General features: G+C 45.1%; 1 protein-coding gene and 1 long non-coding RNA gene across 3 annotated transcripts in view; both read right to left on the reverse strand.

The window, feature by feature from the left end:
- Positions 1–12,432, reverse strand: part of LOC128399731 (uncharacterized) — a 212,623-nt gene that overhangs the window by 27,202 nt on the left and 172,989 nt on the right. The window lies entirely within an intron of this gene.
- SPATS2L (spermatogenesis associated serine rich 2 like) overlaps positions 1–12,432 on the reverse strand; it is a 70,874-nt gene that overhangs the window by 13,533 nt on the left and 44,909 nt on the right. For both annotated transcript variants that reach the window (XM_053361256.1, XM_053361248.1), the window contains exons 5-7: positions 11,672–11,915; positions 6,243–6,443; positions 4,342–4,477 (exon numbers count right to left, since the gene is read on the reverse strand). In XM_053361256.1, coding sequence (XP_053217231.1) covers positions 4,342–4,477; positions 6,243–6,443; positions 11,672–11,915 — 581 coding nt within the window. The remainder of the gene's footprint in view (positions 1–4,341; positions 4,478–6,242; positions 6,444–11,671; positions 11,916–12,432) is intronic.

Consider the following 12,432-nt stretch of genomic DNA (forward strand, 5'->3'; position numbering starts at 1 on the left):
CTAGGATATAGTTAAAATACCTGAACACACTGTAACAAAAAACTCTATTCTATAAAAATAATTGGATCCAACATTTTGCAAAGTGGGTTGTTTCACCCTAACCTTTGCAACTGCTGGCCAAACACATAATGAACACTTTTGTTTTGCAGGATCATAGCCTGGATGCATGAAGGAAAGCAGGCTGCCTACACAGCGCTCTCCCCAAGCTCTCTGCACTTTGGGAAGATTTAGTTTAATGTTCTAAGCCTGCAGCATACAAAAGGGTAGTCACCCATCTTTGGTTGTTTATCCAGAGTAGATGTCTGGAAAATGTCTGGAAAAAACTCAGAGGCCAGCATTCAGAGGGCTAGAAATCAAATTCTGCAAAAGATGCTGCTACCTAGAAGCAGGGACGCGGGTGGCGCTGTGGGTTAAACCACAGAGCCCAGGGCTTGCCAATCAGAAGGTCAGCGGTTTGAATCCCGGCGATGGGGTGAGCTCCCGTTGCTCAGTCCCTGCTCCTGCCCACCTAGCAGTTTGAAAGCACATCAAAGTGCAAATAGATAAATAGGTACCACTCTGGCGGGAAGGTAAACGGCGTTTCCGTGAACTGCTCTGGTTCGCCAGAAGCAGCTTAGTCATGCTGGCCACATGACCAGGAAGCTGTACGCCGGCTCCCTTGGCCAATAAAGCGAGATGAGTGCCGCAACCCCAGAGTCGGTCATGACTGGACCAAATGGTCAGGGGTCCCTTTACCTTCACGTAGAAGCAGAGGGTGGGGTGTGAGGTAGCAAAGATTGCAGCTGTGTGCTCTAGAAGTGACTTGAACTCAAAATTAGTTTCTTACAGACCTGACTTCTCAACTGCAGACCTCTGCCCTATCAGAAACAGCAGGAAGTGTCTCAAGAGGCCCAATTAGGCTTGAAGAATTTCCCTTGTATGTTTGTTTGTTGCAAAGTTTGTGGATGGCCCAGTTAGTCTTCGCTCTGACACTATGTTGTATAAATATAGACAGAGCCTGAACACAATGTTGGACTGAAAGCAAACATTAGCCACCCTATTTTCCTTACCCAGCAGAACTAAACTGTTCTGCTGTTTATACAGCTAATACCACACCCCTCGCCTCTTGTATGTAAGTAAAAGAATTCTATCAGTGCTGACTTTGGCTTTCCACACACTTCCTGCTTTTTATTGCTCGTGGATTCATTCTATATAAGTTTTCTTAGGATTGATAATAGCGTCTGGAATTACTCCTCTCTCTGCCTCCCTCCCGCACCCGCAGTGTTATTCTGGAACCAATTTCTTGAAAGCATCTGGTGAAGCTCTGAAAGTACTATCTGCACATTTCCAAATATTTAAATACACTGAACTTAATGCTTGGCCTAAGCCATTTGGTGCATGGAAACGTTTGAGAGGCAAAAGGAGGCGAGCTGTTTCTCCGGTCAGATCTGCACATAACACAATGACATCTAGGTAATTTCTTTCCCACAGTTTGCTTTGCAACGGTGGCAAACGACAGGCCAAACGGTCCTAGGAACAGATGTTTACTTTTCATTGGTAGCAAAGCAGTAATTTGCGGCTTACCTGAAAGGTACTGGGCAGGTGAGATCAGGGCTGTGCTGATGCACTCATGCGAGTGCACACTTAACTCAGAAACTAAGCCCTGCTGTGTCCAATGGGACCACTCCAGATCATGCAATGGATCTCTTGGATCCCCTGCTCTCCCCACAGGGGTGATGTCTTCTTCCCACTGCAGCCCTGCTGTGCTACACAGACCATGCTACAAAGTGGCTTTTCACTGCTAAACACAATGCACTTGGTCCTTCTGACCAAGTCGCTGAGGGGCCTACTAGTCAGCAGAGCAAACAGCTGCATCACATCTGTATGCAATCATCCAGTGACAGCAGAGGGACAGCTTCCGTTTTGCAGGTGCAGTGAAAACTCTACTGCATGCAAATATGTGTGTGTGTGTATACACACATGTGCGTATCCCATCCTGGCATGCTTTTATATTTAGACAACATTTTTTCTCTTTCTCTTTTAAAAAATTATATCTGGCTCCTTTAAAGCTAGGAAATAAGTCCTCCCTATTTTTAAGGGACGCGGGTGGCGGTGTGGTCTAAAACACAGAGCCTAGGGCTTGCCGATCAGAAGGTCGGTGGTTCAAATCCCCGTGACGGGGTGAGCTCCCGTTGCTCAGTCCCTGCTCCTGCCAACCTAGCAGTTCAAAAGCACGTCAAAGTGCAAGTAGATAAATAGGTACCACTCTGGTGGAAAGGTAAAGGATGTTTCTGTGTGCTGCTCTGGTTCGCCAGAAGCGGCTTAGTCATGCTGGCCACATGACCCGGAAGCTGTACGCCGACTCCCTCGGCCAATAAAGCGAGATGAGCGCCGCAACCCCAGAGTTGGTCACGAATGGACCTCATGGTCAGGGGTCCCTTTACCTTTACCTATCTTTTGTTTTATTACTGCAGTACACGCCACCCACCACATGTATGCTAAAAGGACAGGAAGAGCATCGTTTTTTGATTAGGTGACTATTTGGAGCAGGGACGAGGAGGGAGGCAGCAGTGGGAATCTGCTCATTCAGAATCAGTGTCTTCCTATCAGAAACATGGTGAGAATTAGAAAGTCAGACATAGATAGAAGACTTCCTGTTGGAGCTGCTATCATTGGCTTTGTGCCCTCGGCTGCTAAAGATGAAACTAGATAGCAGGCCGTTCTGTGTGTGTGTTTCTTCGCCTGGAACATTTCTAAAATCAAAAGCAGCTGCAGGAGTCTGCAACCTTGTAAAAATGGCTGGAGTGAGAAAGGGTTCAGCAGCTCCCATTCTCTGTATGTACTGCTTTGCTAAAAAAACCCTGCAGCCCCCCCTCCAACTGCTCTTGATCTCTCTCAAGAGAAGCATCATCATCATCATTATTCACATTTGCTAGTTGTTTTATACAAAAATAAATAAAACTGAAAGCAATTGAACAAGTTGAAATACAGATAAACTAAATTAAAAGTCAGGTATGATACAAATAGGGACGCGGGTGGCGCTGTGGGTTAAACCACAGAGCCTAGGGCTTGCCGATCAGAAGGTCGGCGGTTTGAATTCCCGTGACGAGGTGAGCTCCCATTGCTCGGTCCCTGCTCCTGCCAACCTAGCAGTTCGAAAGCACGTCAAAGTGCAAGTAGATAAATAGGTACCACTCCGGCAGGAAGGTAAACGGCGTTTCCGTGCGCTGCTCTGGTTCACCAGAAGTGGCTTAGTCATGCTGGCCACATGACCCGGAAGCTGTACGCCGGCTCCCTCGGCCAATAAAGCGAGATGAGCGCCGCAACCCCAGAGTCAGTCACGACTGGACCTAATGGTCAGGGGTCCCTTTACCTTTACCTATGATACAAATTATGCAAGCATGTGTGTTAGGTGTAGTTTCAGCCTCAAAATACTTGTGAAACTTGGGATATTATTACCCACCCTGTGACCTGTTGGTGAAATGCACGCAAGAAATTATTAATTATAATCCCTTTTATTCTAGTGATGAAATTGGCCCACCACCCACAATGCAGTACTGTAGCTATGTGGGGTGGGGGGCTAGCCAGGTTTTTTGCCCTGGGGGAAACCTCCATTGGGGTGCCAATGAGGCTCCCAGTCTGTGTGTGTTTGTATGCAAATGTGGGGGGGGGGTGCCAAACTGGGTCTTTGACCCGGGTGAAATAAAGACTAGTTTCGCCTCTGCACAATGGCAAGGGGTAAGGTTCAGAAGAAAAATTATTTGTACATCAGGTTAGACAGGACTGTAGAAGTCACATGTTTATAAAACAGAACTGTCCTAGTTACATAGAAAGAATGGGTGTGATCTGATTTTGGCAGCAAAAGGTGAAAAGAGGGCAGAATCATTTCCCCACCCCCATATGTGATTTATCTCCCCAAATGTTTTCACGGCTTCATTAACTATGAACCCCATAATCTGGGGCCAACTCCAAATCTGCGCCAAGATTTTGCATTGTACATCTGCTTTGTTGCAAAACTTTGGTACAGGTTTGGATGGGATCCCAAATTTGTTTTGTTGTTGCTGTGCTACAGGAAAACATTTCAGAAATAACAAGAACAAAACTTATATTGACAGAGCTGTCTTTCCCGCAATGTGGCATGAAAAATAACTCAGCTGCATTTACCTGCTTGGGTAAAATCTTGGTTAATAGGTCCTTGAAATTCTTACCTCTGAGACCAGCAACCAAAGAACATAAAATGTGCCAAGGTCTCAAGTGCTCTTATTTTCTTTGTGAAGTAAGTCCAGTGAGACTGGAATGGCCCTCTAACGGAATGGACTTCTGAAAGATCTCACCTGACTTCCTTGTCCCTCGCCTACTTACCAGCTATGTAGTTCTGCAAAGGCGGCTTTAATCTTCTTCACAGAATTATCCACCTCCTCTTTAATCATCATGCGGTATCTTGTCAGAGAAACAGTGCACCGCTGAAGATCTTTTACAGATTTTTCAATGTTCGGACCTGTAACAGCAAACAAACGTCAGCTATCCTTCTGCTGTCAGATTTAATCTGGAAGTGAGAAAAAATTGCACTAAGCAGCAGCAGATGTGTTGGGCTGCAATTCGACGTAGCGCCAACGAGCGCTTTGTGCAACCAGAACGACACCCACTTGTAAAGAAGCTGTCATTTGCAAAATGGCAATTGTATTATGAAATATACAGGGCTTGCCTGCTGCACACAGTAATCCTGCAACTTGCGGAGGAGGATAGAAGAAGGCAGAGATAAGGAACTCTCTCTCACCCTTATATTATGCCATACTGGCCTGATTATCACATCACTTTAAACCACAGCCAAACAAAACTATAGTTTCGTATGTGTGCACCACTATGTTGCTGAAATCACAGGTGCTTTGCCCCTTCTCATCTCCTGCTGAGCTGCTGCAAGCGAAACCATGGTTTGGCCTAATATTACATCAGAACATGGACTCATGGGTTCCCCTACCACTCCAAACAACCATGAGCAGTAAGCAAAGAACAAACCTTGCTTGCATCTCACAGTTTATTTGCACTTGATACGTTCCATGAAATACTAGAGCGATAATGCAAAACACAGTTCGTTACATACATTTTTGTCTGAGCCGTGAAAATGGTGGTCTTCATGGATAAAGAGGCAGAATGACCACCAAGGACATTTGGGCTGCCTTAAGGCAGGTCTGGGAAAGTTGTGGCTCTCTAGTTATCGCTGGACCCCAAATCTCACTACACCCAGTCAGCACTCAGTCAGACGCCTCAATTGTCCCGATTTAAGTGGAACATCGCGTTTGGGGGGTTGTGCTCTTGTGCGAGTCACCTGGCTCCCATGAGCTCACAGCCCTGAAAGACGCATGTGCTCACGCAGGAGCAGCAGCGGAGCATGTTGTCATGGCGCCCAGGGAGCACATGTGTGCGTACCAGGCGGGTGAATGAAGCCCGCTGCACACCAACTCAGCCCTTGTTGCCACTTGAGCAACAGCATCCCTGAGCCACTTTGCAAAGCTGGAATGGTCCCAGCCTTGCAAAGTGACACAGGGTCCTGTGCTGCTTTGCAAGGCTGGGATCTGATCAGATTCCAGCCTTGCAAAGTGGCGCAGGGCTGACTTGGGGAGGGCAGCGTTAGCAGTGCCTCCCCCCCAAAAAATGTGCCCAGGGTGATCGTCCTGGCAGCCTCCCAATGCTACACCCCTGCGCAGGAACACGGCCCCAAACGACATGCGTCCAGGTTTTACCCTGGGGCATGTTGGAGTGCATGTCAGCGTGGCCAGTCATCAGGATGTTTTGAGATGTAGCCTAGGTGTTATGTACTGAAGTTCTCACCCTGGGCCAGCAGGGGGATACTGTAGATAGTTATGCAAATAAGGGATCGAAACCCTGACATTCAGTGATTGGATAGTTTTAGAAAATTTTTACAGTTGCGTTGTACTGGAGCTCTATATAAGCAGGCTGACTGAACCCTTCAGTTCAGTTCAGTTCTGTCCTGGCCTGTGAATAAACAAGAGCTGTTGAAGAATCTCTGTGTTGTCTGATATGTTCACCCACAATTTAACACTAACCACATCTGGAGGGCCAGAGGTTCCCCACTCCTACTTTACAGAGAAGACAAAAACAGCATTGACATACGGTGCTTCTTTTAAAGATTACTAAAATTGAATGGCTACACAGAATTTTTGGTAAGGTTAATAAAAGCTTTGGAAGTAAGAAAAAAAATGCACTGGGTTGCACTTCAGAGCAAACAAATCTCTTGTAGCTACCTCTTTTCTTGACTGAATCCTCTGGTTTTATTTCAAGGTGGGCTGTGGGGACAGACGGCTTAACCACGGATGTCTTTGCCTTCGGCCTACCAACACTGCACTGAGATGGGTGGGAGGACTGGAAAGCATCAGGCAGCTGTGCGCTATTTACATATTTTCGGCCAGCTTCTATAGGTATGGTTTTTTGGTCTGCCTTTCGGTCTGCAAAAACCCAAAAACAACAAGTTGAAAGATCAATGGCGGAGTTTCTTGTATCAGTTCATGTGAGAAGTAAGAGGCTCTTTCTCATGGGAAAAACATTCTAAAGGTACAGAGGAGAGGAATTATAAAAGGTCCATGATTAGAAATGTCATCCTCCTGCTTACTTTTCCCATACTCTCTTACAACCTCTGGTGCTGGGGTCACCAACCCAGCGCCCCCGGGGCCGCATGATGCCCATAAAGACTTTTACTGGGCAGGTGCCTGGAGTTTGAGCTTTTGTTCAAAGTAAGTAAGTCTCTAGCCCTCCTAGAAGCAAGTTATGGGGCAAATGGGGCAGGTTCTAAGTAATTTCTGTGAAATCAGAGGCAGTGTGGTGTGATCACCTTGTATGTTTCCCCTCTCTGCTATTAGACAGCAACGGTGTGTGTGTACAGTGGTATCTTGGTTTACAAACTTAATCTATTCCGGAAGTCCGTTGTTAAACCAAAACCGTTCTTAAACTGAGGCTCGCTTTCCCTAATGAGGCCTCCCACCGCCGCTGCCCTTCCACCATTCGGATTCCGTTCTTAGACTGAGGTAAAGTTCTCAAACCGGGACACTATTTCCGGTTTTGCGGAGTTTGTAAACTGAATCGTTCTTAAACCGAGGTATGGTAAAGGTAAAGGGATCCCTGACCATTAGGTCCAGTCGTGACCAACTCTGGGGTTGCGGCGCTCATCTCACTTTATTGGCCAAGGGAAGTACAGCTTCCGGGTCATGTGGCCAGCATGACTAAGCCGCTTCTGGCGAACCAGGGCAGTGCACAGAAACACTGTTTACCTTCCCGCTGGAGCAGTACCTATTTATCTACTTGCACTTCGATGTGCTTTCAAACTGCTAGGTTGGCAGGAGCAGGGACCGAGCAATGGGAGCTCACCCCGTCGCGGGGATTCGAACCGCTGACCTTCTGATCGGCAAGCCCTAGGCTCTGTGGTTTAACCCACAGCACCACCCGTGTCCCTTAAACCGAGGTACCACTGTACAATCAATATTGTGTGATCTCCACAGTCAGGACCAGTAGGACATGGCTGACTTCCCATGGTGAACATAAGGTTGCCAGGCACTGCAGCTTATCCAATTTTGTGTTATGCCATTCTCCCCATTGCAACCATATTATGTGGTGCCACACACACCCCAGCACTTATTTTGTGCCTGGCGTCTCCAGCACTCTCTCAAAATCCCAAGAAGTTTGGCAATCCCTGTTCTAGTGAGATGTATCTCATCATGACAGAATATCACGAGCTTTCAAACATCTCCCTACGTCAGCCAATGATGCTGAATGGAGGTGGCCTGTTGGCATGATAGGATGCACCAAGATTCATTAGAACCAGCTACAGGGAGAGACCACTTTTCGACAGCAGAGATGTCTAAGGTTTCCAAGGCAGTTTTTCCTGCTTTCACGACATTTCCCTGTTAGTTTCCCTCTTACTGTTCACATTGAGCTTTCACATGATATACAAGGCACTTCTGGAAATATAGTGCATGTTTAGTGCTCATTTCCATGTTATTTGCAAACAGAACTTTTCAGTTTGCAAAGAAAAGGGGTGCTAAACTTGAGCAATAGTCTACTATATTGGAAGAGCATTCAAACATAATGCAGAAGTTAACTGTAAGAAAAACACTGGGGAAACAGAATAAACTGTTGTGTGAATGCGGCCTAAATCCCTCCCTGACACATTGTGTAGTTTCTATTTGTTTAATTCTTGGCATTTAGAATGTGCTTTCAAATGTTCAAAGTGCTCCACGTACTTTACCTTGTTGTAATGTTTGTTTTAAATATATATATATTTAAAAAATGAAATTGTGATTTTAATTTTTAGTAAGCTGTTCTGAGTTGTGCTTTAGGAATGAGGAGGAGTGGGGTATGTTTTAATAAATACATGAAATAAACTAACCACCTTGAAAATAGATCAAGGAACCCTGTAACGTAAATCAAATTAACTTTCTTAGGTTAAATCCAACGATTTCTTCCACGATCCTCACAACTTCAATAGCCTAAGTTAATGCTTTATTATTTTGATATATTTTGCTTTTATTGTGTTTTTTGTTGTTGTTGCAAGCTTTGTGACACATGGAAAACTGTGCTTGCTAACAAAACTTAAAACTCGAGGGCACCAGAGGTACTGCCAGTGTTACAAACATCTTAATAAGAAATCAATTGCTGGTGTCTCAAGCGCCAGAACAGTACCCTTTAGAATCTCTTTCGCACAGAGCTGAAACACTATCTGAGATGTAGCTCCCCAGTCACTGTATTAAGGGCTGAGTGTTTTATCAGGCTGGCTGATAATGGGATGAGCTCAAAGAGTCTACTCTGAATCCCAAGCTGCCACATGCCAAGGAGTGGCTGTTTTATCTCGATATTTTCAAACCCCCTAAAGAGGGGGCGGGGGAGCTCACCCTGAAGCTAGAATCCCTTTCTTATTAAAAAAGATACCTTGAAAGGTCAGCTAGGAGTTGGGGAAATTCTCAATTGCCTTTCGCGAGAAACACCACAACCACCATTCTATAACAAAAGGTGAATTCAGAAAAACTTCAGGCACTACTAGGCAATGCCCATCACATATCTCTATGTGGCTTTTCTATATAAAGATGTGCCCACCAGCAAGATGTCAAAGGTAGTCAAAATCTAAGCTATTCTAACTGAACAGAATTCATTCATTAGCTCTCAAGACAGATACCGTATTTTTCGCTCTATAAGACGCACCAGACCATAAGACGCACCTAGTTTTTTGGAAGAGGAAAACAAGAAAAAAAAATATTCTGAATCCCAGAAGCCAGGACAGCAAGCCGGATCACAGCACAGCGATCTTGCTGGCTGTCCTGGCTTATGGGATAGCCGCGCACAGCCTCTCCAGGGCAAGGGGAGCCTTCATCCCCCTGCCCAGGAGAGGCTGCGCGCGGCTAAGGCTCCTCCAAGAGCCGCGCTCCTTTAAAGAGCGAGCGGAGTGTGTGTGCGACTCTTGGGGGCTTTTCCCCGAGGAGGGAGCCCTTCTCCCTCCTCGGGGAAAAGCCCCCAAGAGCCACACACACGCTCCACGCGGCTCTTTAAAGGAGCACTGAGCAGAGCCTCCCGCCTGCATTAGCTTCATGAGACGCACACACATTTCCCGTTACTTTTTAGGAGGGGAAAAGTGCGTCTTATTGAGCGAAAAATACGGTATATCATGAAACCGCTTTGAAAGCTTCCTTGCTGCATTCAGCTAGGATTTTATTATGTAGGATTTAGCTGTAACACAAAAAAATGTTCTGCAAGTCCACAAGGAAGGAGTCTGATTTCTTTTTCTTTTTTTATTTTAAGGCAATCATTACTGTTATTAATTAAATTTATGTACCTCCCCTTAGCAAAAGAGTGGATTAAAATGTAATTGAATGTAATTAAAAACCACACCAATAAAATATACGATTAAATTAAAACCAATAAACATGTCAGGAAATTGTGCTTGCGATACCACAAGCAACCTCCCCATCTCCCAGTTAGCCTTGCAATTGTTTTGAAAATGTTTCTGCTTGGATAAAAGAAAGAGTGAATGCATAAATGAATGTTTCACAAGTGGTGCTTTGAAATGTGTTTTAAAGCGTACTCTACATGTGGAGCGTTAGTAAAATATGTTGGGGCACTTGCCTAAAGCACAGGGAAAGGACCACGGCTGATTGCTAAGGCAGTGGTTGACTGGACAGGTGCTACCCCCAAAAGCTGCTACCATTCTTCATAAGGAAGTCGCCCAACCCACTTAAATCATTTCGGTTGCCTTTCTCTGAACCTTTTGCAACTCCATGGTATCTTTTTTGAGTTGAGGCGACCAGAACAGTACATAGGATTCCAGATATACCACCAGTTATATGCAGCTTTTATGTCTGTGTAGAAAGACATGTCAGCCCCAAATTGGCAGCAGCTTTGAAGTCTTCCTTAAGAATCAAGGATGAGTAAAATACTACAAAAGCCCCAGGAGAGGTATGTACTGCCAAAGGGAAGAAATGTCCTCTCTTCATGTTAAGACTGATGTGGGAGGAGAAAAGCTCCACATCTACAGTGGTACCTTGGTTCCCAAACTTAATCAGTTCCGGAAGTCCGTTCCAAAACCAAAGCGTTCCAAAACCAAGGCGTGCTTTCCCATAGAAAGTAATGCAAAATGGATTAATCCGTTCCAGACTTTTAAAAACAAGCCCTAAAACAGCAATTTAACATGAATTTTACTATTTAACGAGATTGTTGATCCATAAAATGAAAGCAATAAACAATGTACTGCGGTCACACAATCAATCAATCAGTAGCTGAACTGGGTTCCACACAGTCGCAAAAACCAAAACGTAAAATAAATAGCAAAACCAGACAGACCTCAGTGTAACACTCAAAATGGAACTGTGGCACTCAAATCGGAAGCGTAAGATTCAAAACAGAGCATGTTCAGCTCCCCAAAAAAGTTCACAAACCGGAACACTTACTTTCGGGTTTGTAGTGTTTGGGTTCCAAGTTGTTTGAGTACCAAGGCGTTTGAGAACCAAGGTACCACTTGTACACACTGCAAACAGCACATCACTCTTGGCAACCATGATAGCTCCCGCCTGCATTCCAGACAGGCTGGAACCCAAGACAGATCAAAGAACAGAGGTGGGGTTTGGATGTGCAGTGCACTGTCTTGCTTCCAGCACAGAGCAGCTTTAAAGGAGGTGGCTGGAGGAGATGCACCTATATTCACAGCCCTAAACGGCCTTGGCCCAGTATACCTAAAGGAGTGTCTCCACCCCCATCATTCTACCCGGACGCTGAGGTCCAGCTCCGAGGGCCTTCTGGCAGTTCCCTCATTGCGAGAAGCAAAGCTACAGGGAATCAGGCAGAGGGCCTTCTTGGTAGTGGCGCCCGCCCTGTGGAACGCCCTCCCATCAGATGTCAAAGCAATAAACAACTACCTGACATTCAGAAGACATCTTAAGGCAGCCATGTTCAGGGAAGTTTTTAATGTGTGACATTTTAGTGTATTTTTGGTCTCTGTGGAAGCCGCCCAGAGTGGCTGGGGAAACCCAGCCAGATGGGCGGGGTACAAATAATAAATTATTATTATTATCCAGAATAAATACAACAATGTGTTCAACAAAATCTTCCTGTTGGTGTGAGGACTTCCATCCTGGGGGGCTGAAAAGGAAGCTGTTTATACATCTTGCAAAAGCCACCTGGCACACAGTGCACTGACCTGCGGTTTCTGGTTTTGCCTCTGCCCTGTCCTTGCCTTCAAAGCTCTTTGGTTCTTGAGGAATTGCTTTCGGTTTTTCACTGGCAGGTTCGCTGGGGGAAATCTCCTTATTACAGCCATTCAGGTGGCAGCCAAATAATCCTTGGGATTCCAGAGACGACAACTTTTCTCTCCCTTCCTCTTTACCTTTCATATCTCTGCTATGGAAGTGCTGCTTAGAGTTTGTTCTTTTCCTTTTGCTGATCTGCAGGGGGGAGGAAATAATTCAAGGATAGCAATGCCACAAAATATAGATCACATTGCAGCAGGTAAAACAACCCTCAATGTTTTCGTTTTCTAAAGCATGGCATAAATTTAACTAATTGTACTAGAATTTGAGTAACTGTGATGCACTACATCATAAGCTTTGTCTTTGCGCCTTAAAAGTAGATCAAGGAACCCTGTAAAGTAGATTAAATTAACTTTATTAGCTTAAATCCAATGATTTCTCCCACGATCCTCACAACTTCAAGAGCCTAAGTTAATGATTATTCTTTCGATATACTTTGCTTTTATTGTGTTGTGTTTTTTTAAAAAGGCTTCTCTTGTCTTTGCTCCGAAAATCGCGAGAGACAAATATATATATATATGTGTGTATATCAGATCTTGGATCTACAGAAGCTGTTCAATCTAAGTTCCTAGGGCCATTTTTTTCCTGTTTCATCCTGTGTTCCAAATGCTTCTCCCCTCTGTTGAATTACAGATTTGGTGCAGGGCATTTA

Source organism: Podarcis raffonei, chromosome 1 (genome assembly GCF_027172205.1).
Source record: "Podarcis raffonei isolate rPodRaf1 chromosome 1, rPodRaf1.pri, whole genome shotgun sequence".
NCBI lineage: Eukaryota > Metazoa > Chordata > Lepidosauria > Squamata > Lacertidae > Podarcis > Podarcis raffonei.